The sequence below is a fragment of the Elaeis guineensis genome, chromosome 10, assembly GCF_000442705.2.
Source record: "Elaeis guineensis isolate ETL-2024a chromosome 10, EG11, whole genome shotgun sequence".
Taxonomy (NCBI): Eukaryota; Viridiplantae; Streptophyta; class Magnoliopsida; order Arecales; family Arecaceae; genus Elaeis; species Elaeis guineensis.
Genome location: NC_026002.2, coordinates 6349766 through 6376179, shown reverse-complemented (window position 1 = coordinate 6376179; position 26414 = coordinate 6349766). Strand labels below are relative to the sequence as shown.

Here is a 26414-nt window from a genome sequence, read left to right as displayed (position 1 = left end):
GGAAGATGGAGGACCGGTGTCACGGACCAGAGACAGAACACACCAAATGGGGAAGACGAAAGATCTATCGACGATGGGGGAAGATGATGATGGCGATCGGTGGACAAAATACGGACCAGGGATGGACGATCGACTTCAATGGACGGGGAAGATCGACTTCGATGGACGACGGGGAAGAACTGAAGATGGAGAAGAGAAGAGAAAGAGTGGAAGTGAGAAGTCTAAAGAGGCGTCGAGGGCTCGAGGTGATGGGCTCAGCCGCTCAGGGCTCTTTTAGTCGATCTGATTGTGTGGTCCGTGTCCCATTTTTATTTCGGGCTCTCTTGTCGGGCTTCCTTTCGGGTTGGCAATTGGGCCTTTAGTCGGGCTCCATTTCGGGCCTGGGCCCGGGCCGGACCAAAGGTCCGTTCGAGCCCAGCCTGAAATTAAAATGGGTCCTATTTTATTGGCTCGAGCCTGATCTGGATGGTTTCAAATCAAGTCCGAAGCCTGATTCGAAGCAAGCCCGACCCGATGGGCCTCGGGCCGATCCGAGACTACTTCCAGCCCTAGTTGGAGTCAGAGATGGTCTCCTCCTTCTCGAACTCTAGTGAACTTTGCTGGGTATTTAGCCTCCCCCATCACCCCCCTCGTGAGGTGCATCCATACACCTACTATTGTTTTCCTTCAGGTTTTCACTGTCATCCATCGCTGGTATTGTGGCTACAGTCAATCTTCACTGGAGACAAGGTGAAATAGAATCTTTTTTCTCTCTCCCCATCTTCCAACCTGTCCCCATTGAGAAGCACCATTAATGGCTTGATTTCGACGAGGAGTTGCTAGAGATCGAGTAGGACCATGTCCCCCATCTTGTCATTCGTGGGTTTCATCCCCTATTTTTGGTGACCATGGTGCCTATTGTTGGTCCCAATCAAGCCCTCCCTGACCCTTGATGGCCAGGCGAAAGAGCTCAGCCATCGACAAGTGGTTAAGGCTCTATCTGGTGCTAAAATTTCATGGTCCTTAATTTTAAGATAATTTTCTTTATTTTTCTTTGATTCTTGATCTTTTGCCAATGATTTGTCATCGGCTGTTATCATTGTCAACGGGCTATCTCCAAGGAAGTCCACAAAAAATCTCCAGTATGCTCCGTAACATAGGCTATTATCCAATTTGTTGTAGAGTTTGCCTTCTTAAAAACATGTTTGACCGTAAGTCCAGTGCAGTTGGAGAGAAAGGTAGAAATATCCTACATGAGAGGATGGTTGAGTGCTTCCTACATACACCGTTGAATCCAAAACATCACAACGGCAGAGTCACCCTCAATGGCTATGTGGTCCGCTCCTAGCATAGTCCATGTATAAACAACTCCAGTCAAAGTCGTATGAAGTTCTGCTCTAAGACAGTCGACTCAATCAAATGCTGGCCCCTTGCCGCCACCAATCCCTTTATTTAAGAGAGGCGATGAGATCTATTTCCGTTACCCTCTTATTTTCTCAATCTCTCTCTCTTCTTCTCTTCTCTCTCACTTTTTCATTGATGTTGGGTGGCGTTGGAGGGTCTCTTCCTATGATCTCAATCGACAAGACTGTTCTAAAAGGGCCGTATTATTCTCTAATTATTGGGTTTGATTTTATATATGAGTGAGATTTAGAGTTCTAGTTTCAAATATGTCATGACCATATTTTGGTAAAATCATAATTTTGAATGTTAGATTGGTGATTCTCAAAATTAGATAGATTTGTCTAATTGATAAAAACATATTTTGATACTTGGCTCAACTCAGCTCATTTGTATCCTCATAAGTTTGGTATAAGTGAATTGCGTGTTGGAATACATGACTATCACTGAAATGAAGCATTGAGAAAGAGCTGCAAAACGGGAAGGTTATGTCACTGATGCAAATTCTTGAAGTTGTGGAATCTCTTGAGATGATTAAGATGGCGTGAGTCCAATTTTCATTCGAATTTGCTGTCTGAACCTTCTCGGTTGCATGAGCGTGCTGCAAGTATAGTTTTTGTAGCTAACCGAAGTCTCATGTTTAGTGTTATGCAATGCAATATCCAATACAATTGTGGTTTGCATTAAAAAAAAAAAATACAATTGTGGTTACATGCTTAAGTGAAAATGTAACATTTTAATTTCTAGTTGGACAGATTATCAAATTATCATCCATAATTTTAGTTCTATATATGAATTGGGGCTTGTCTCAATAGTCACGCCCTTTGTTGAAAATAGTATTAGTTGGAACCATGTTGATCAAGTTTCTTTTAACAACTTAACTATGTAGAAAATTATAGACAAGATAATCACATAATCATCATAATAAAAATAACTACGATTTATTAAATATATAATGTGGGGATCTGTACGGGCATGTATTTAGTATCATATCGATTATTCGTTGGGAAGATTTTGGGTTCTAATACAGGATCAAAAAATTCGAATAACATGTTTCAACTAGCATTTTTGGATAAGATTCTGGGTTATTGTAAATGGCATCAGACATGTATTTAGATTGGATCAGAGAATATTGCAATACAAGTTCATTGGGGCTAACCACAAGCTGATCGTGGTATTTAGGAATGGATTGGTATGAATTTAGATTCTTAGTCTGTTGAGGATGTTCGGATTTAAACAGAGAGAGTATATGGGAGATTCATGTGGATGTATATTTAGTCCCATATTGATTATTTATTAAAAAAATTTTGGATACTTATAGGCTAACAGTCATTTTAAGCGAGGTCATAGGTTTGTATATGCAATATATGTATGGTCAAGTGTTTAGATTGGATTTTGAATATTGTACAATTGTGGCTATGGTAAATTTCCATAAATCAAGGTAGGTGACAGTTTAATTAACGGTGTTATTTTTGTCGGATCCAAATCAATAAGGTTGGTATATCTACAAGTTTAGGTTAGAGGTGAATTTTACTTATAACCTTTTTTTTAGCGTACCAAAATCGGTCATAAAACATGCTTGTTCGTGCATGATATACTTGCCACAACGTGATGTGGAGATGATTGCCTACTATTCTTGGCGGTACACCTTTGACGGGTACAGCTGGTGCATCCACCAACCAATGGAAGCTTCCTCCCTGACCCTCCAGTTTCCAGCCTCTATTACTGTTTTTTTCTTTTTTGAGAAACCAGCCTCAATTAGATTACATTGAAAACTTTGGAACTTTCTACGTGGAAAATTTCTTTCCTGGAGGCAAAGTGTATACTCCTAAATACAATCCCAATGGCCCATTTTTAGTTTTTTTGGTAGGCCATCAAGACCGCAAACGGAAGCAAAGACAAAATAGAGAAATACTAATGGCTAATAAAACAAGTTCCAGTTGCATTTGCCATCATTGGTGCTCTTATATCTTGAGGAATTGGCCTCAAAATCTGCAAGTCTTATCAGTCAGTTTGCTGCCTTCCCTTGGCACATGAGAAATCAAGAAAAGATCTAAAGTTACAGCACATTGTAGAATATCTGATAAGAGGGGATGCAGTGAGGTTGTTGACTTCAGGAAAGTACTGTGATGCTTCTTAATCCATTCAATCAATAGTAAGTGAATCTCTTTCAAGCCAAATCTTTGTGAATTTAAAGTGGCTGGGCAGCCATTAAGGGACTCTCCCAGGTTGCTTGTACCTCTGTTTCTGAGACAATTAATTTGAAATTTCTTTGTTTTGGCATACAACACAGTTCATGCGTCATCCTTTATAATATAATCTTTTCCCGCTTCACTTACTTGAGTCAAGGAGCATTAAAATTAACCTTCACCGTGCCACTGGAAGGGGGTACCAGAGAAACAAACCTTGGGTGTTGTTTGGTATATCACCGGTGATATAATCACTAGAATGATGTAATCATTGAGGTAATATAAACATTGAGATGATGTGCAAATACTTAGGTGATATGTAATCATCATGTTTGATATATCACTGGAATATCACTGAAAATAAAATTTCACTATGTTTTGTATATCATAAAATAGTGACAGTGATAATGTATAAAATACTATAAATAATCTTATACATTAGTATATAATAATTACTCTATAAGTTGATTAAACATTCTTCATTTATAACTCCTCACAAAAATATATAGTAGTAGTAATAATAATAATAATATTTATTTATTTATTTATTATTATAAATATCTATTTTGAGGAATCTATTAAAATGATATTATGATAATATTATATATAATCAGGCTTGACTAGGCTCAGTCAATTTTGACCATCAATATCAGGGCTGCCTATTAAGAATGATTTAGCCAATCAAAATAAATTAAGAAAAAAAAAATATGAAGAATTTGGCATGATCCATTCACGCCAATTAACCATATCTGCCTATAGAAATAAAATAGGTATCTAATAAATAAATAAAAAGTATCTATATCATTTAACTAAACCTGTCAATAAAAATAAAAAACACATCTAGTAGATAGGTATCTATAGAAAAAGACGAGGAGGATTTTTATTTTTTTCTCAATTTACTAATTAAAGATATTTTTGTTCCAAAATAATTTTAGCACATCACCGGATATCGGTGATGTGCTATCACCTGGAGTATGCATGGTGATAGCATCACTGCATTGTGCAGTGATGCTATCACCAAATTTATCACTGAATCCTTTAATACTGGATAGAATTTTGTAATATCCAACAAGATCATCACATCACCTAACTCACATTAATAAAGTGACGTAAAACATCACCTCCTACCAAATAACACTCTGAGAAATGGGTTAATAAACTCATCAAGCTGCCGGTACTCCAGAGCTGCAGGTACACAGGCTCAATATAATCCAAAGCTGTTTCATAAAACTCCATAGCAAGATGTTGAGCTAACTGTGAGGTCTGAGTTGGATAACTCATTCCATGTTGGATGGTAGGATCAGTTTTGCGCACTTCATTCCATGTTTGAGTAGCGACATGCACAGTTGAATATCTTCTTTTGATCCCATCCAAACGTCACGATCCGAACTCCTCTGATGGAGAATTTATTTAACTTCTTTGTATGGAAATTTGCTCGGTTAACTTTCTACTAAATGATTTTGACTCTCTAATCATCTTCCAAATCCATTTAAAGTTCCTAGTAACATCGATCTCGTAATTCTTCTTCATGACCGCATATACGTCTCTGACTTTCAAATGATGGGAACCATTGGCTGTCCAGAGTCCCTATGGCATTGTACGCTCGGACCAATACTACTATAAATCAAATTATTTCAAGTATCAACCATGTAACCGGCGATGAAGATGAAGATTGCTCTAGAAGAACCATTATTGCGGCATGTAAATATGAGATCCAGGGTCAAGGCACGAGCTTCAGCTCGAGATTGGCTTGTTGGACTAGTGAATGAGCCGAGCTTGAAATTTAAGTAAGGTGACCTCAAGCTAGATTAAGATCGCATTCAGCTCAAAATAAAATATATTTCTAGAATAAATCATATTGACCCTCTCAAAATTTGGGATAATTACATATTCTCCTTCTAATATTTCAGAAATATACATTTCACTAATTAATTTTTACTATGCGCATAACACATAATACCCTACCATCATTTTTCTATTAAATAAGCTTAAAATCTCCCGTTGACATCACCTTTTTACCCTATTTATTTTAAAATATCTTATATTATTTATTTTTACTTTTTATTTTTTTCATATTTAAGTTATTTCAAACTTGAAATTTTTATGTTTGATCAAATTATTACCAAATATCAGACTTGTGGTGATGATTAGAACTAAGGATTGTGCTTATTAAAATCTGAAATATGTCTATATAATTTATTGGATATATGTTTTGAGAAGAAGTATCTTTTTTGTCTGAGTTCTAATCATCATTATAAGTTTGATTTTTAGGAATAATATGACCAAATATAAAAATTTTAAATTTAAAAAATAAATAATAAAAATAATAGAATATATATATATATATATATAAAAGAATATTTAAGATTTCTATATAAGTTAGAGAGTGATGAAATTTGTTAGCTTATTTAATACAAAGATAATAATAGGTGGTTATGTGTATATTCTAGAAACATCATGTGGGAGTTTGTTGTTACTCTAAATCTCCATGGAGGCTAGTATAATTTATCCTGTATTTAAATATTATATATAATATATTAAAAATTAATATTAAAAATATTCTTTTAAAAATAATATATTTTATTGTTTTGAAAAGTAACCGTCTGATCTTAATCTGAAGCCTTGATATCTCAAGCATTGGATTAGAATCCAACGGTTATCGGTATGAATCTATTACCCGTCCGACCGCCGCCTCCACAGTACCTCTCCTCGTCTGAGGCTCCTCAGTCCACCCTTTCCTTTTGTTAATCTTCTCCTGCTCTTTTCCGTCGCCAGCTCGCCTCACCCTAACCATTGTCACCGGCTCATCCACGGCGGGTCTCCACCGCTGTCCCCCGGCTCGCTTCTGTTCGCCTGGTTTAAACCGGCAGCGGCCGCTAGGCCTCTCCTGGAGGTTTCGATCGATCGAAGAAGAAGAAGAAGAAGAAGAGAGAGATGGGGAGCAGCGGCGGAGTGGATCTGGAGGACATACCGTCGGTGGATCTGATGACGGAGCTCCTCGGCCGCATGAAGTGCGCCTTTAAGCCCGACAAGCGCCTCATCCTCATCGGTATATATCTCCCTCCCGATCCCATCTAGATTTGGTTCTTCCCTCGCGGAGATTGCTGAGTTCTAGGGTTTGGTTTTCTTTGTGACAGATTTGTTTGGGATCTTGTTGGTAGGGGCTGCTTCTTTCTTGCGGTTGTAATGCAGAATCTGTGCTTTTTCTTTTGCTGAAATCGTTGTTGGTTTGATTTTTTGATTGGGATTATGGTCTGGAGATGTGTTTAGTTTTTTTCTTGGAAATGGGCGTTTTTTTTTTTCTTTCTGTATGCTATGAGTAGTTTGATTTTTGATAATTTTTCTAGAGCTGTGTGATGGTTATTTTATTTCTTTTTAGCTTTTCCTAGGCTCTTTTTTATTTTTGTTATTTTTGGGTTATGTTCTTTTTTATTTGTTGTTGATAGGTATTGTTGCTGCTCAAATCGGTTGAGATTGGATGACGGACACCTGATCCTCGTGTAGGGATGTTGATGCTGGAGCGACCTGCAAAACAAATTTTCAAATCGAAAGTTGTGGCTCCAACGAGACCCTTTGATGCTCAAGTCAGAAAAACAGAGAACGAAAGAACAGCAATAAATTCTCTGAATGGGATTTTATTTGATTTATCTGGGTCTTTGGGGCTCTGATTTTTTATATAGAAGAATGTTGGACAGTTGGATTGTTAGTTGTGAGATTGCACGATCTCGAGATTGTCGGATCGTTAGGCATTCTAAACTGGGTGAGGCAATTTCATCCTTAATCGCTCCCACGAGATCAAGAGAGACGGTTGCACCAAATCTTATCTATTCAGGATAGACAGCTGTTGCATACATTGAAGAGATAAGTCGGTTGAGCAGCTCATATACAGACTAAACCTCGAAGATGCCTCAGCTCAGTATGAAGGCGAACTCCTCAGCTCATACGGCGGTCAGCAGTCGTGTTGACGACTTGAGAACTTGACATTTCTTGTGATATAGTGCTGATCCGAGGTGCTTACGATAACCACCATAACACTATCCCTTGCTCCTGAGTCTGAGAATTAGACGAAGGTAGCACTCCAAAAGTGCTTCGGATCCCATGTCATGTGCTTTTGCATTTAAAGCGTATGACGTCAGCCTAACACGATTGACACGGACGAGCACAACTGATGGGACTACTCAGATGACGATCTTTTCAAGATTTTAATTACTTTATGGCGGTTTTTTATTTTCTTCCTCTTTTAAATTTATGCTTTGAAGGCATGGATGGTCACAGATCTTTTTCGTGCTAATTATTCATTATGATTCTTTGGAGCAAGATGGATTCACAGTGCGTGAAGAGACTCGAGCAGATTCTGGCTCGTAGGAGGTAAGTTGTGGTTTCGATTATTGAAACGAGATCCGCGGTCAGGAAAGAAGAACATGCTGCTCCTATCGTTGAGCCCACGGCCCTGTCATTGGAAGTCGTGATGCAGAATTCTCCATAAAAAAGTTTCAGTCAATGGAGCATCGACGGAGACGACGGCAGAAATGAGCGCTGAGGGATGCTCCCAAAAAGACCCAATTAATGTAGTGTGGATGGAGAAGGCGGTCGACAACCCAGAGATGGATCTGGCGACGACGATGGAGATCGGGGGATCTTCGAAGATGGTGACTCCTGCTGGACGCTGTCTAGCATCTACTTCTCATGTGGGACCCTCGGATTCATTCCCTCATGCTCCATCTGTGGAAGAGAATCTCCAATTCATGGTGGAGTATTTGATGAACCTCCTACCGCCAGTCGAGAGGTTGTTCCTCAACGAACAAAGAGGGGAGAGGCGATCTGCTGACGTTTTGAGATCCCTTGTACATGTGGGTCAATGTCTGATAAGCCTCATCAATTCCAACCTTAGTACTCCGATGATGGAGAAAGAGAAAATCGATTTGTTGAAGTATAAGTTAGAGCACCTAGAGAAAGATAATGCTGAGTTGGCCAAGGAGCTCAGCTTTACGGAGGAGGCTCTTCAAGAAGCCCAGGAGTCGATTCTCCATCGAGATGAAGAACTACGGCAGGCCGAAAGACAAATTGAGGCCCTCGAACAACAAAAATCCATGGCCGATAGGAGGATTGAAGATCTCGAAGGGTGGATCAGAATCCTCGAGTGGCAGAGGTCTAAGGCTGAGAGAGACTATCGTTGGACCTGTGATGATTTGGAGCATCTGAAGGGGATACTTGAAGCGAGAAGAGATTTTTCTTGTCTTGAATCTCGCTCTCGAAGGAGTCCCGACGGTGGTCCATCCAAGAGGGTCAGAATCTTCGAAAGGACGAGCTGTGGAGAGAGAGCTCCTCGAGGAGACAAACGCTTTGCTGTCAAAGGGGTTCAGGCCTCCCTAGAGCTGCTCTCGGGAGTCCAGGAGATTGGATCGGAGGTGGAGCATCTGAAGAAGAGATTGGAAGAGAGAAAGGTAAATCATAAGATTCTCTAGGGCAAATTTATAAGTCAGGGGATTTTACTCAAATGTGTTGAAAGCAGAAGACAGTTGGAGAAGGAAGGGGCTAAGATCATAGCCCAAGTGCCCAAGCTTGCAAGATGGCATTCTTTGTGGGCTTCGAGAAGTGCAAGTCCATTGTCCAGGTGCATATTCCTCCTGATTTTATCAAGCATCTTTAAATCAATTGTCTGGATGAAAATTTACAGGCGGTGTTGTCAGATAATTGATCGAGGTTTATAATGTCATCCCACTTTCCTGATGAGATGGACAAGATCGACATAGCCATCCAGATCGAAGGCATCGACAGCGTCGAGGAATACAATCCCACAGACGACCATCCCAGCAATCTCCCTGATGAATGATTTATGTTCTCTTCTTTTTTATTTTCTGTGATCCGAGGCTTTTGATCTTGTAATAGAATCCCCGTAGGAACAGATGTATCTCTTCTTTTGATGAATACGAATTATATTTTTAAATATGAGGATAAAAAATAACATAGGCTTGGCCCTTGGCTGTAATTACAAAATTTGATTAGAGTAGTAGCCTAGACGAATACTTAGCCTGTGTCATGCTTCAAGCAAGGCATGAGCTAAGCTGAAGCTAGGGTGAAAATCTGAGCCAGCCGCAGCTGTGTTAGAATTGCAAATATAGTGGAGAATATAATTTCCATTCCGTTTCGGGGTAAATTTTTATACCTGTCATATAAATTTTGAAAAGACTGAAATTCAAAGTGCATCCGCATGAGAGAAATTGGCGCACGTCTGCACATGTTCCTCCGAAAGTGGCGTAAAATGTGATTCGTCTGCTATTGACATTAACTACCATATCGGTAACAGCAATCACATCCATTCACAATCTCCACATGTCGCGTGTATGTTAGTCTTCTGTCGATACACCTCTTCTGCAATTAATGCGTCGATGGAAGGCGGCTTTTGGAGGTCCCATTTCAGTATGAGGTTATTTAAAATCCACAGATAGAACATGATGCGAGCCTCATCAAGTTCTGGTTATCTTCTCCTTCTGCTATGAGTTCTTCTATTCTTCGTCCTTTCGTGGCATTCCTGCATGAGAAAGAGAGACGGCCATTATGCAGTTTGACTTCGCTCCACTGGGTTTCAGATCAAAATTGACAGAGCGGGATATAATCATGCTACATGAACAATATCAAATACCTCTCGCATTCCAATTTGAAGTCTCGGGATCAGATGATCGAGTCTGTTGTCCGCCCTCAGGGCGTATGGGCTTCTATGAGAAGTGCTTTCGGATTGAGCTTTCTCTCTATTCCTTTTTTGTGGCGCTCCAATATTTTGAAATATCGCCATGTACGATTGTGCTGAATGCGTGGTGACATATTTGCAGCTTCATCGCAATATGCGTGTTGGTCGGGATTGCACCGAATGCGCATTCTTTCGTTCTTTCTTCAGCCTCAAGCGACACCCAGACTTGCATGGGTGGTGGTACGTAACTCCGCGAAGGACGGCTTTCGCTGATATTCTCGGGTATACCTTCCATCGTGCATGGTTGGAGACCAAGATTGCTCTTCGTCTTGCAGATGTCGGGCGAAAATTGGAATTTTATGACCTGGGGAGAACCTCGAGAAGTTGCACTGAAGGAACCTTCAACAAGCGAGAGCCTGGAGCAGGAAATGGTAGCTCTGCGAAGCTTCAGGGTTCTGGAGTTGAAAGAGCTGCTGTCGGCTCAAACGCTGTTCCATGTCGGTATCAGTCAAGTCGCTCTTCAAGGTACGTGAGTCAGCTGTCTTGGTCTTAAATCTTCTGGCTTTGTTCGTCTTATAATTTGATCACCATGATCATAGAGCTGAATGCTGGAAAGAGCTCGAGCCCACCAAAGGAGAATAGGAAAATCCTGCGGAAAAGAGATGCTAAGCCTGCCATTGGGCGGAGCCTTCGGGCCAGAGTTGGAGATTCCCCACAATCGATTTTGGAGATCAGAGAATCTGAACCTTCTCATTCGGAAGGCCATGAGATTATGCAGGTGAAAAGCGGCTCGTCTACCACCTCAGCTACTGCAGACGACTGGATGAGCCATGCAGACCAAGGTTTGAAGGAGGTGATTCTGAGCCTATTCGTTCCTTCCAATTCACTGACCCGACCAGCTTCATCTACTGTCGGATCCTCCTCGGATGAGGCACTAGCCAAGGTTGCGGGTGCATCTGGAACTGCACCAGTCGAACTGAAGCTTGAGGCTTCAACGCTGAGGGATCCCATGCTGGCGAGCGAGCTACTTTTTGGACTGCTCCTTCCTGCCGACGCGAACAAGCTACTGGGCATTCCTCGGAGAGATGAGGAGAGGAGCCATGGATTGTCTCATTCGAGTATGTTAGAGCTTTTTCATTTAGCACTTATTGTATTCTTAGTTATTGCTTATGAATTTTTCTTCACTTATCAGCTCGTCCTTTATTTGAACGGGTACATCGAAAGCTCCCACGAGCTGGCCAAAAAGGTGAAGTAGTCTGGGTTCGAAGTTGAGATGCTCAAAAAAGCAAAAGAAAAAGCCAAGAAGAAGGTTGGAGAAGTCTCCATGAAAGCCGACGCCGTCAAGAGGAGAGCTAAAGATACTGTGGCAGCGTTGAGGAAGGCAGTAGAGGAGAATTCACGACTGCTGGGCAAGGTAGAGGAGTTCAAGGCTCAGGCGAAGAGGAATGTAGCCGCTAGTGAGGAGAACTCTTGCCTGCAAAAGAAAATAAAAGAACTGAAGGCCCGACTGGGGACGAAGGAGAAGTGAACAGCCGAGGCTGCTGCCAAGGCTGTGGAAGACTTCCGAGCATCAGAAGAATACGAGGAAGAAAGGGCTGAGTATTCCACTGATGCTTATGACATCAGGAGGCAGTCTATTCGAATTCGAGTCGCTGTCAAATATTCCGATTTGGATCTGAATTTCTTGGATGAAATCTGGGATTCTACCACGATGGATGTCTCAGCGGCCAGCACCTCAGCTTCAGATGCCGTCTTGTAATTTTTGTATCTCTTTTTTATGTTTTAGGATCATTTTAAGAAAATTTTCAAAGGAATAAAATGAGTAGAATTTTTGTCATACTTCTGCTATGTAAGCTTACTTATGTCGATCCGAGGCAATTTGATTGGATGGTAATCTTATTCTGTTTCCTTAAATGCGGACGAATATGGAGAATGACGGTCGATGACTCTCCCAATAAGACCATGCTTGGGAAACGATACAGGGTCTATAGAGATGCATCATGTGGCCACATTTTGTTTTGTGAAGCGTCGCAGGAATTTAGTTTCACTCCGAAGAAGGTATGTCATTAATTGCTTGGCCATTAACTACTGGAAAACGCCAATTGACGGTCAATGTGGCTGCTAGCGTTTATAAATAGGAAATCAGAGAGCAAAGGGATCTCTATCCTTCCTTCTGTGGTAAGAAATCACATTCTCCGCCTGTTGTCATGTCGTCGCCTTCAAATCTACCACCTTTGGAGTTGATTAAGAGACAGATGAGAGAGCGGAATGCCATTGCAAGGGATGCCCATCAGAGATACTTAACCTGTGAAAGGGAGAGAGCTAGACAGGCCAGTGCATCCACTTCTCATGGGGCTCCCTCTCCCTTGCCTCCTGCGATCAGGCTTCTTCCTCAGCTTGAGTACATCCCGCCTACAGTTTGGAAGTGCTGCATTATGGAGTTTCGAGATTCTGTGGTGTTCAGCATGGAAATGCTCAATGTTGCAGCTGCCGCCTTCATCCAGGGCTTCGATGATTGTAAGGCCCGTCTGCTGAGGATAATGTCGTATCTAGAACTTCATGGCATACAGACTGGCGGTATCGATGAAGAGGTGGAGACCTCGACGGATGAAGATTGAATCAGCTCACTCGAACGGTGAGGAGGTAAAGTCCTTGATGGACGAAGATCGAACCAGCTCATCTGGCCGATTCGATACTCCATCAATTGCAGCTCGATGGACGAAGATCGAACCAGCTCATCCTCGATGGACATCTCTTCTCATCTTCTCCTCTTATTTTCCTCTCCTTCTTCTGCCATTCTCTTCTTTTGCTATCCTCCTCTTCTTTCTCTTATCTTATTTTCTTCTCTTGTTCGCAAGACGGTGCTTGGAGCAATCGTTCTCTAAAATGTTTGAAACACTAGCTTTTTCTTTATAAAGTGCTTGGAGCACTAGCTTTTTCTCTGTAAGGCTTTAATGAATTAAAGGGAAAAGCTTTGTATCCAATTTTAAATTTGTATTTGTGAACTTTGTGAGTGTTGCTCGGCTCATAAAGAGCAGCACAAATAGGCGCTCAGATCAGTGTAAGAAAATGCTAAGTGCTCAACTCAGTACGAGTAAGGTAGGTTGCTCAGCTTACAACTTCGATTGAAGTGAACATATTTAGAGCAATTTAGAACAACTTGAATGTAATATGGCCGTTCATGAATTTCAATAATTATCTCAACATTACCCTCCTACTCTTGAGTCTGAGACAATACGTCAGGCGGGAGGAGTTTTGTTGAGGCAATGTCTCTGGCCGTACGTTGTTCATCTTTTTATCCTTCTTCTGAAGAGGTTGTGTGCCAGCGGCGAGCTTGTGCCTATGGCATCTAGAGCTCTTCAATGGTGTTCCAACGGTCTGATTAGTTATCCCTCCAAAGATTTTCTAAGGGTCTTCCTTCGCTTCTCATGCGACTCGAGCTTGTAGAGATCTAGTAAGTTAGCCCCGCCTCAAAGTCACCAAGGTCTTCTCGAGGGTCTTGTAAGTTAACCCTCACGAGTGGCGTTGTATGCCTGTGGCGATCTTGTGCCTACGGCATCTAGTACTTCTCGTCTTCACACGAGATGCAGTGTGTGCCAGCGGTGAACTTGTGCCTACGGCATCTTACACTCTTGACGGTATTCTGAGTATCTGATAAGTTATTCCTCCGAAGGTTTCCTAAGGATCTCTCCCCACTTCTCGTGTGACTCGGGCTCTGCAGAGGTCTGGTAAGTTAGCTCCACTTCGAAGTCGTCGAGGTCTTCTCGAGGATTTTATAAGTTAGCCCTCACGAGTGGCGTTGTGTGTCTGCGGCGATCTTGTACCTATGTCATCTAGTACTCTTTGTCTTCGTACGAGATGCAGTGTGTACCAGCGGCGAGCTTGTGCCTACGGCATCTTGCACTTTCGATAGCATTCTGAGGGTCTGATTAGTTATCCCTCTGGAGGTTCCTTAAGGATCTCTTCCTGTTTCTCGTGCGACTCAGGCTCTGCAGGGATCTGGTAAGTTAGTCCCACCTCGAAGTCGTTGAGGTCTTCTCGAGGATCTTGTAAGTTAGTCCTCACGAGTGATGTTGTGTGCCTGTGGCAATCTTGTACCTACGACATCTAGCACTCTTTATCTTCGCACGAGATGCAATGTTTGCTAGCGGTGAGCTTGTGCTTACGGCATCTTGCATTTTTCACGGCATTCTGAGGGTTTGATTAATTATCCCTCCGGAGGTTCTCTAAGGGTCTCCTCTGGCTTTTCGTGCGATTCGGACTCTGCAGGGGTTTGGTAAGTTAGCTCCATTTTGAAGTCGTCGAGGTCTCCTCGAGGGTCTGATTAGTTATCCCTCGTATTTTTTGACTGTAGTTATAGCTCGAGGTTTTAAGTAGGAGGCAACTCTAGGAGAACTCGGGTGTCCATCGTAAATTGATGGCCCTGCAAATTTTATTTTTATGAAAAACATTGTTACATCATTGACAATATATGCGGAGGTTCACTGAGCTCCATGGTCTGAAAATTGGAGTCCCGTCAAGCTGCTTTAGTCTATAAGCTCCTGAGCGTACCACTTCGTCCACTTGGTAAGGATCTTTTCAGTTGGGTGATAGCCTTTCTTCTAACATCTGCTCGGTAGGCTGTGCGATTTTGGCTCGCTGCAGCATCAGATTGTCAGATCAAAGTTGATCATCAGGCGAGAAGATCTGCATTTTCCTACAAAAAATTAATTAGTCGGCATTTGATTATCTCGTGAGCTGATTTTCACCATTCGGCTCGGATTCTCCTTTTTCAGCGGGACATCTAAAAAGTCCTCGATTGGTCCAGAGGCTGGGACGATCGAGGATGGCGTTGTAAGCCAAGGGACTCCTCTCATCTAGATGATCCTTCAGTAATTGTGTGGATTTCTCCTCAGATGGGTCGCTTTTCTTCCGCCATTCGCCCTTTGACCTGTTGCCGTTCTTGCCGCACTGGTGCTTGCTGCGGTTGAAGCTGAGGGAGAGGCTATTGAGGTAGAGAGGGCGGCTGCTGAACTTTCGGAGCTTGACGTTGAGCGGCCACTCTTCAAATAAAATGATTTAGCCACCCCTGCCTGACAAGCTTTTCGATCTCATTGCGAAGCTGGTGGCAGTCTTTAATATCGTGACCATGGTCATGATGGTAGAAGCAGTATTTATTCGGGTCTCGACGGCGTTTCGTCTTGTTCTCATCAGTCGAGGCTCAGGTAACTCAGGCCTCACTTGTAGCAACATCTCTCTCCGAGAAACAGTCTGGGCGTGTAGCTCTCGGACAATCGAGGAGGTGATAGTTGTCGAACTCTTCTCGGAGGACTTCCGGATCGACGATTTTGACCCCCATTATTCCGCCTCGAGGGTGGCGATCGGGATCGCTGGCGTCTTTTTTCTTCTCGCCTCGGATGGCGCTCCTTACTGGGTCCCATCGCGGCTAAACCGGCAGGAGCATCATCAGCAAAGGTCTCTTTCATGCGGGCATACTTTTCTGCATGGGTAAGCATATCCGGGAGATCCAGAGATAAGTCTTAATGAACAACTTTTTCAAGTCGTTCTTCAGCAGACCACTCATCATTGCGGCTATCGCGGTCAACTGGTCTAGGTTTTGGACCTTCAGGATCGCCATGTTGAATTTATTCATGAAAGAGCGGATTGACTTGCCCTCTTTTTGCTTGATGATGTAAAGGTAGTCGGATCGCTTCTGCTGTTGCCGACTGCTGATAAAATGATCGATGAAAGATCGACACAAATTTTCAAAGAAATAAATAGATGTCGATCTCAAACTCGAATATTACTATCGAGCGACCCCCTTAAGGGTTGGAGGGAACGCTCGACAAAGAACTGCATCCGATGCTCCCTGAAGGAGCATGGCAGTCTTGAAGGTCTCCACATGATCGACGGGGTCTGTTGTCCCATCGTAGACCTCCAGCTGAGGCAGTTTGAACTGCAGAGGAGGGATTCTTGCATAATTCTCGAGACGAAGGGCAGCTGATTGTTATATCCTTCGTAGGGCAGTGCCGAGGAGCCATTATTGTTGAGGGCTTTTTCTATTTTCTGACCCAACTACTGGCCGAGCTCCTGAAACCGCCTTTCAAAATCAACTTCATGGACAGTACTAGCCTCGGAACGCAGAGGAGATTGGCATCCGGAGGTTGAGTCATGGCCCAACTGTGGGCTCGGAGATCACCGCTTGACCGACTGTTGGGCCTTGAGGCGACTTTGATGAGTCAACCTCCTCTCCAAACTTCGAGGAGGCACCTGCGGCTCTGGTTTAGGTGGTGGTTGCGGAGCCGCAATCAAGGCAGGATTCTGTGGGGGCGCCACTGTGGAAGGTACAGGCGGCATCATCGAGAGAATTGTACGACGCACCACCGTAGAGGGTGCAGGGACAGCCTGTTGAGGCTGCGGCGCTACCTGGAAGGGCGCGAGAAAGGTCTAGACCGCTTGGATCGCGGTCGTCAGATGTTGAATTTGCTGAAAGAGCTGATCGAATTGGTCAACCGTGACCTGCGTCGGTTGGGCCGGTTGAACCGATGGAGAGACAATCGGTTGAACTGGCGGAGGAATTTTCGGCGCTAGCGGTTGACCCTGATTGTCGGCTTGGCTGGCCGTCTGTCGGGAAGCGGCGGCACTAGAAAGTCGGAAAGATGTCCGTCTTGAAGCTATAAATGCGAATGTAGGCCCTTCCTCTATCTGTTGCTGCTGAAATCGGTTGAGATCGGAAGACAGATAATTTGATTCTTGTGCAGGGATGTTTGTGCTGGATCGACCTGCAAAACAAGTTCCCAAATTGGAGGTTGTGGCTCCGGCGAGGATCCTCCGATGCTCAAATCAAAAAAGTAGAGAACAAAAGAGTAGCAACAAGTTCTCTGAGTGGGATTTTATTTGACTTACCTGGGTCCTCGAGGTGCTGGCTGTTTATAAAGAAGAATGTCAGACAGCTGGGTTGTTAACTGTGAGATTGCACGATCCCGAGATTGCCAGATCATTGGGCATTTCAAACTGGGTGAGACAATTCCGCCCTTAATCGCTCCCGCGAGATCAGGGGAGATGGTTGCACCAAATTTTATCTATTCAGGATAGACAGCTATTGCACATGTTGAAGAGATAAGTCGGCTAAGCAGCTCATACACAGATTAGACTTCGGGGATGCCTCAGCTCAGTATGGAGGCGAACTCAGCTCATACGGCGGTCAGCGGCAGTGTTGACGACTTGAGAACTTGACATTTCTTGGGATATAGTGTTGATCCAAGATGCTTACGATAACCACCGTAATAGGTATCATTGGATTGTACAGTAGGATCGAGCTTTAAAAGCTTTAAATAAATTTGTTGAGTGATGCGTTTCTGAAGCTTAAAACGATTGCTTGAAGATTCGGAAAAAGATCGAAGGAAATTTCATTAATTACCTGGGTCGTGCAGCACTTACATTCAATTGACCATTAGACTGGCAGAAGAGGAAACTGATTTTCAGACATATTCCTGTGGAGAATTAAAATACCTTCGTAAGGGAAATTCTACCAAAATAAGAGATTTAGCTTCTCAACATTTTTATCTGACCTCTATATGCAATTAAAAGTGGTTCCAGTATTTCCCCTTTACAACTAGACATACCCCCAATAGATGCATAGGTGATCACCTTTCAACATCAAAAATTCAGTGATCGAAGCTATTGGCGTAGTTCTGCTGGATGTATGAGAAGGTTGGGTGGCGATTGAGCGGGTTGGAATAAGATGCCTTGACAGGTAGGAGGTTGCTGCAGCAGATGTGTGGCAGCATCTGCTACAGCCAGCAAAACTATTGACTATTATTTTAGGTCCACTTTGTAGTTCTTCATGATTTATTCCTACTGTGGCCTACATCTTGTACCACTAGGAATCTCTGCAAATCCTGTTTTTAGAATATATTAGGATCTTTCTTCCATTTGAGGTTTTCCATTATTCATATGCCATATCATATAAATCACAATATCCTTTAACTTTTTTTTTTTTTTTGCTTGCATATGCCATGTCATATAAATCAGATCAAGGTCTCATTTTCCCCAAATGCTGCACGCTTATGTACTTAATTGTAAACTTTGTTCTTGTTTCATCACTCGTTCTCATCTCTGGTCAGCTCTGGATGGATCAGCAAGAAGGATTGCATACATGCAGAGATACATTTCTATCTTAACTTTCATGGGATGCTTAAATGGCAGGTCCACCGGGATCTGGCAAGGGGACCCAGTCACCAATAATTAAGGATGAATATTGCTTATGCCATTTGGCCACAGGCGATATGTTGAGAGCTGCAGTTGCTGCCAAGACCCCTCTTGGGCTTAAAGCTAAAGAGGCCATGGATAAGGTACTATTGAGTAATAACAAATAGGGGTAATAATAGAAGATAGAGGAGTATGTTTTTACAATTTTCTGTTTGTTTTGCTCTTTCCTCTCCAGGGAGAGCTTGTCTCTGATGACTTGGTTGTTGGAATAATTGATGAAGCCATGAAGAAACCATCATGCCAAAAGGGCTTCATTCTTGATGGATTCCCAAGGACTGTTGTCCAAGCACAGAAGGTTAAAATTTTGTCCTAGCTAGATGATGGTGTAATACAACTTCTAATGCTTTTTATGGACTCTAAGTTTTGCCTGGTGACTTTTTGGTCAATTGTTGACAAATTCTGCATGTAGCTTGATGAGATGCTGGCAAAGCAGGGCACTAAAATTGACAAGGTGCTCAACTTTGCAATTGATGATGCCATACTAGAAGAAAGAATTACTGGTCGCTGGATTCATCCAACTAGTGGAAGGACTTATCATTCCAAATTTGCTCCTCCAAAGGTTCCTGGCACTGATGATGTAAGTGGATAATAATAATTATTTTATTTATTTATTTATTTATTTCGAACTGAATCATATGTCCATATGTTTGTGAGGTGATCTGGCAAGACCCTGACAATGCCAAATCTGTTGATCTGGTAGAAGCATAGTAGGGTGTGGATGGATGGTCTGCAAGAATTTGTTTGTTTGCTCAATGTGCGAGAATATCATAGCCCTCAAATTGTTGTATAAACCATTGATATATAGATCACAGAATTAATTAATATTCAACTATTGTTGGTCTACCTTTAAGCCGGAAAAGATTGAAACCTCTTGCTTTACAGATTGTTGAACCTGTTCTTTCTATTGTTGCTCATTGTATCTATTATAACATAGTCATCTAATATTTTCTTCTTTGAGAAACATGCCACAGTATTTATGGATCTGTGGTCCTCTGTGGTTTGGTCCTAACAGGAGTGCCTACTACCTACCAAGGATACTGCTTCTTTTATTTGTAAACTTCTTTTATCGCATAACTGGTGTTGCATGTTTTCTGATGCAAATTTTTCATGCATGCCATATTTGGTAGATTTATTGTGTCTGAGTTTTTGGCAGTTCTTGGTACACCATTTATTTCTGTTCAAGTTCTGTTTACTTGCTGTGTCATATGATCATATGCATTTCTGTGCTTATATTGGTATCTTTCCTTCTTGAAGGTCACTGGAGAACCACTGATTCAAAGGAAGGATGATACAGCTGAAGTCCTCAAGTCAAGGCTCGAAGCTTTCCATAGACAAACTGAACCTGTATGCTATTTCTTTTGTTTTCTGCCTTTGTCTGCCGAGGTCTTTTATTTTTAATTATTTTTAATATTGGAATTTTGAGATGTTGTCCTACTTATTTGATTTTCCCATGAAGGTAAATGCTGAACTAAATATATCATATTTTTGTTTAACAACCTGCTAATTCTAGTTCACATCTTATAAAGTTCTTAGATCATGCTCATAACTACAATTGATAAATGACAAGCCTTTCCTAATTAGCTGGTGCAATTCTGGTTTTCCAATTCTTCATACAGTATCATTATGGTTGAAATCCTTGGCAAGTCTGTCACTGTTTATGACTCTCGCAACCTCCATCCAGGTCTAAGGAGGCCTTGCCATGGATTTTGATCCTTCATAGAAAATTTGAGACTTGCTGGAGCTTTCTCTGGATTCCTTTTACATGCCTGAGAATCCTAGTCTTTTTTCCACCTACTTCATGCCTGTTTTGGAATGCTACACACATCTCAGGCTGCATCACTCCAGGATGGTGATTTTATCATATCCTTGTCTTTGATAATGATGCTTATTTTTTATATCTTGATTCTCTTATTAACTAAATATGATGTTGCTGTCTTGTTATCTATTCTTTTGTTTCTATGACACTGTGACCACAAAGTATGCTGGAAACAGCTCTGCACCACCTATGGTCTCCTTTTGCACCATATTATCATAAAATGTATTCATGACAAGGAAAATATATTTTAATTTGATAATATATTCCTATACATATAATGTTCATAAAAATGTTTTGCGTTTTTGTATATGTACATAAACATGAAAATTAAATATTGTAAAAGTACGTGTACTTATCTGATTGATCTATATAAATATGTTTTCATACTGTGCATCTGTACATCAATGTACACAAATATAAAACAACTAGATAGATGTCATATATTTATATAGACATCTATGCATATTCATCAAATCTTCACTATAATGAGGCTCTCCTATCCTTCCTTGTCTTGATAGTGACATAACCTCTATGATTTTGTTTAGAAGTTGGCATGATGGACAAAAAACACAGTGGCCTTATATGCATTATTTCCTTATTTCTTTTCCTTTTTCTTGTGCAGTATGGGAGCTATTTTGCAGAGTATTGATAGAGAACATCCTGTAGTTCACATTTCAAGTGGTGTCATATTTAAAAAAAAGAGAAAAAATAGGTAAATCCTTGTGGCATAGCTATTTTTGTCCAAGGAAATGGTGCTAAGCTCAAGATGTTTAGTATGATGACTGGTGTTTTAAAAACTGGACCGGACATTGAACCATTTTACTGGCTGGTTCCTTGTTCAACCGGTTCAACCAATTCACAGAATGCTGACATCAACATGATGTCATAATTTAAGATTTTATTATTTAAAGGGTATAATAACCAAAAAAAAGGGGAAAAAAAGAAAAGAATGCCCTAAACTTGGTCTTGATAGTGACAAGTGCAGTGGAGGCTTTTTTTTTTTTTTTTTTTGTGTGGTGGTGGGGGGGGGGGGGGGAGGGGGAAGAGATTCTATTTGTTTATTAGTTTGGGACTTGGGGCCTTTGTGTTTGGGGTAGTAAATTAGTAATTCAAGCTTGTAGATTAAAGTATGTAAGCCTGAAATTCCAGACTAGATATAAATTTCTATGATTTGTCTGATTCAACCGGTACATCCTGTTCAGCCAATTTCTATGATTTGCTCAGACGGTTCATCCAGTTTTGACTCGTTTTTGACCAATCTGGTTTAAGGGCTATATACCAGATTGGTTAGCTGATCGGTTCTCGGTTCAACCAATTGAACCGGCTGGTTTGGTCTGGTTTGATGACCTTGATGGACTCTTTTGTAGTATGAACTTATTCTTGTCAAAAATAAGGGGTGCATGAATTTTCTCAGTATCATACTGCAGTTCTCCCACCCCCGACTCCTCCCCACACATATGTGAGAATCTCTCTCTCTCTCTCTCTCTCTCACACACACACACACACAAAATCAAAGGATTAAGCGTTCATTGCCAATGGCATGCTGCATAGAGCCATTGCCAATACTTCGCATGCACTGCACAGCAGCATGCCTAATTCCAGCTGCTGGTTAGGTACTGGTACAATATGTGTTTTGCATGTTTGATGAACTTAAATCCATGATAAAGACACTCATATGAAAGTTGAAACATGGCTTGTCATGGAGTAAGCAGGATGTTGCTTTGTTCGTTTGCATCATTTTGTATCAAATTCAAGTCCTATATATATATATATATATATATATATATATGATGCATTACATGAATTACAAGACATTCGGAAAAATGTGACACATTACTTCTTGAATTCTCAGGTGTTATTGGAGGATATTGGTCTGTGTTTCATTGAAGGCAAGATTAATGTGAGCCATATGGAGCAGTATCCAATGTTATATAGATAATATCATGAAATTCCACATTGAAAATTTAGTTTTACATGGACAAGCTATTGCATACATTAAATAATACACAACAAATGGATGGTCGAGTCTTGTCCCAGAAATCCAGATATGCAGGTTTTCTTTTGAATTTATCTGACTGAAACATGTTTAGACATGTGAAAGTTTTATGTGAACATTTGGCATCGGGCATATTCCTTAATCTTTATATCAGAGCTTAAAGTGAATGGAAGTTGCTTTTAATGTTTTAGGTAAAGATTTTAAATCGTGCAAGTAAGATTCATGCAGGAGTCTGTTTTGCTACTTCTGGTGTAAAATGAATTGCTTCCTATATTAGCTGAAACTGTCATATCAAATCTTGAGACTGAATGCATCTCTTAGTTGATGTAAAATGTTACCACTTGCTTAAACCAAATCTTATACTCTTTCATCATGTCTCTTTGTTTACCTTCGTTCTTTCAAATCTTATATCAGATTAGTCCAAGTCGATGTGTTATTGGTTTTTTGTTGTAGGTCATTGATTACTACTCCAAGAAGCGTGTTGTGGCGCAGCTCCATGCTGACAAACCCCCAAAAGAAGTTACTGCTGAGGTTCAGAAGGCTCTTTCATGAGTGGAACCTCCTCCCTATTGTTTGAAGTAAATGTAGCATTAATATCAGTAAAACCCACCTGGGCATTATTTCTCATGTGCGGTCTGATGCACTGTCAGCTGGAGGTTTAATCTCCTCACTTTTTGCCCCTTTCGCCTAATCCTTTTGCAAATCAGCCTTTTGGCTTCAGAGTTCTTTGGAAATGTAGACCAGAATAAAGTTTTTCCCATGAAACCAAGAGTTTTTGTGGTAAAACTTGTGATGTGGCATCGATGCTACATTTTAATCAGATCTTATGGGTGAAAATCTTAGGAAATGTGAATTTATCTGTGGTTTTGTGGACTGTTGCTCATGTTTATCATAGACTTGCAAGGTCAACGATCTGTGATAGGTGGCTTGTAAGATCTATGTAATTTATCTAAGATCTTAGATGCCTTATGTGTTAACATGCTTGCATTAATAGAGATATGACACAAAGTTCTTGAAGCCATGATGTCGTGACTTGAAATGTACACCGGTATGTTGATCATCATTCAGATGTCACACGAGTGCTGACTAGCATGCTTTTGGTGTCGATAGCCTTGCGGCATCATAGGGTGGAGCCTGAAGAAATGCTTATGCTGAATTGATGGCTATGTCGGTGCAGATTTTCTGTGTGGGTTTGGCTGTGCTGAATTATGCAGTGGCTTTTTTGCATATGGTTTATCACCTCTTCATGCCTACCTCGGTGCCCTTCTTTCCGTCTCCTTCCTTGTGTGTTTGGTTCTACCTCAGTTGCAGTTTCGTTGATGCTGATATCACTATTAAAAGTCAGATTCTTATTTATACCAATTCTTATTTACAGGGAATCTGTTTTTTTGATGTAAGATGGATTTTTAGTCAGCAATGTCGTGGTGACACTCTAGTCCGTGGTTTAAAATACCAGCCATTGTGAGGTTACAATAGCCATGATAACAATTTAGAAGCGTGTCTACTATTTTATGCATATTAATAACAATCATCTAAATGATAGTCATTATTTGTTCCTTATACATAAGTATCGCTGCTTATTATTTGTACTATTTCTTTAATCAAATAATATATTTTTAACTCAATTTTTGTAACAAGTTCCCCTCTAAAAGAAAATTGATATGACTTAAGTAGAACAACTTATAATTGGACGAATATCGACTTGGAAAGTAATGTTATCAGTATTCCATTATTGTCCATTGGGACATCATTGCAATAGGTATTATAATAGTTATCAGTTCAATACTAAATAATTTCAGATTTAATAAATAGAGCAAGTAGCAGCTAATATGACCATTATAACGGTTAATAGCTGCTTCAGCGAAGATCTTTTGTAAACATTGTTAAAATCTTTCTGTGGTCGTTTATGCATGTATATGTTGGGGGAAAGTTAGTTCCAGTCCTTCTGAGCCCTCGTCCGGGCGCTTACCTTCGAAAACTCACATCATTGCTGATACTAAATTGAATATAGTTGCCTGTTGCTGTCAATGGTACGGGATGCCACCATAATAAATCTACCCACCTTTCTCGCTTTAAGAAGCTAACCCTATGTGGTTTTTTTATCCATTTACAGTTAATATTAAAAAAAATTATGAAAATAATATCTTTCTAAAATTATTTACTAAAATACTGTTCAAAAAAAAATTATGTCTGATAGAACGACTTTCTATGCCAACTCACCGATTTGACCACCAGTTAGAGGTAGGGGTGGTAAAATATGATCCGATCCATCAATTCGATCCATATTTGACCTGCTATAAATAGGTTTGGATTTGGATTAAATGGATTGGGATTATAAACGGATCGATCTGTTTCACCCATTTACTAAACATATTGGGTTTGGGTTTAAAGTTTTCAATCCGTCCAACCTGTTTAACCCGTTTAAGGTTTTATTTATTTGGGCCTGTGGTGGGCCTTTGGTCCATTCCCACGGTGATCCATACAGGCCTGTAGCGTAGAGCGCAAACATTTATTTCTCCCAAATTCATCCGCCGTGCGTTTATTTCCTACGTTTATTTTCTCGCTCAGATGGCCTTCAACAACCCCGCTGCCCTCGAAACCCTCTCCTAGTGGTTCCTCCAGTCCCTCTCCCTTGACCTCGATCCTCGATGCCGCATAGAATCTTCCCTCTTCGTCGCCACCGCTCATCCGACTTCACCCTCGCTGTCCTCAACCTCATCGCCGCCGTCCTATCGACGAGCAAATCTGTCTCATTGCCGTCGTCAACTTCAAGAACCACCTTTGCTCTCGTAGGTCCCCTCCTCCTTTGATGACCTTCCCACTCCCTCCATTGCCTCTCCCACTCAGCCACTCGTCCATCTCACCCAGATTTGTTCACCGACGCCACTCCTGCAGAGCGAAGTAGCGAACCCCTCCTCCTGCTGTCCCGCATGTGCTCCGACTCTGAAAGGATGTGTCTGTCGGAGAAGATCTCGCCGTTCTCCTCCTTACCGTACGCCTTTCCATTGGAGTTCGGCATCTCGAAGGGAAAGGTGCCGTGATGTAGCCCTACTACGGATCTCCATGGAAGCGTAGCCCACGGAGATGTCATCCTTGATGGCTCCATCGTCGAAGTCTCCGACGTTGATGGAGCCGACCGAGAGCACGATGGTGGAGGTCGGAGAGATAGTCGGGCGGAGATGCAGTGAGGGCGAAGGCAGAGATGATTGGCTACAAAGAGTCAAAGACGGAATAGTATTTTTTAATTTTTTTTTAGAAATGGGTCATTAAATGGGGTGCGTTTTATTTTTTTTAAAGGGATTATAAACAGGTTGAAGCAGGCCGGATTGGATAACCTATTTATTAAGTAGGTTGGATTTAGATTTTAAAAGTTGACCTATTTAAATAAACAGTTCGGATCCGGGTTCAAAATTTTTTGATCCGATCCATATCTGACCCGATTTATTTATACCCGATCCAATCCGATTGCCATCCTTAGCTAAAAGATAGAGGGACCACAGAATGAGTCGTCTTTGATAGGACAACTTTATAAGACGTCCTACAGCATGGTGACTTTATAAGTCGCCCTATCATAAGGCAACTTTATATATTATCTAACACTATATATTATTATATTATTATATTATAATATATTATAATATATGTAATAATATATTATATTACATTATATTAATATATATAATATATAAGAATATATTATATTATTATAATATATTATTTAACTATTATATTTTATTATTTTATATTATATCATTATAATATATTATCATATATTATATTATTATTTATAATATTATATTATAAAATATTGATATATTATATTATTTTATTATTATATATTATTATAATATAATATTATTATATATTATAATATATTATACTCTATTACTATATTATTATAGTATTATTTCAATATGTAATATAATATATTTTATTATTATATATTATTTTATTTATTATAACATATTATATTATATTATTATATTATTATAAAATATATGATATTATAGTATTATATTATATCAATATCTTATATTAATATAATATAATATATATTATATAATATAATTATATATAATAATATAGTATAATATA

General features: G+C 40.6%; 1 protein-coding gene across 12 annotated transcripts; it reads left to right on the top strand.

The window, feature by feature from the left end:
* Positions 1-6251: 6251 nt before the first annotated feature.
* On the top strand, positions 6252-23139 carry LOC105053460 (adenylate kinase 4). Of its 12 annotated transcripts, XR_012134741.1 has the most exons (9): positions 6262-6618; positions 18445-18590; positions 18683-18802; positions 18917-19084; positions 19762-19851; positions 20946-21035; positions 22176-22240; positions 22474-22510; positions 22773-23139. XR_012134741.1 is itself a non-coding variant. In XM_073244200.1 (8 exons), the coding sequence occupies exons 3-8, from the start codon at positions 18438-18440 to the stop codon at positions 22869-22871; spliced, it is 678 nt and encodes a 225-aa protein (XP_073100301.1). In that variant the 5' UTR covers positions 6261-6618; positions 7016-17992; positions 18363-18437; the 3' UTR covers positions 22872-23139. The 12 variants fall into 12 exon arrangements, 6 of the variants coding, with proteins under 6 accessions (XP_019708916.2, XP_073100301.1, XP_073100302.1 ...); XM_073244200.1 differs by lacking the exons at positions 20946-21035; positions 22474-22510 and adding an exon at positions 7016-17992 and having other exon boundaries at positions 6261-6618; positions 18363-18590; positions 22176-22223; XR_012134740.1 differs by having other exon boundaries at positions 22176-22510.
* Positions 23140-26414: the final 3275 nt, after the last annotated feature.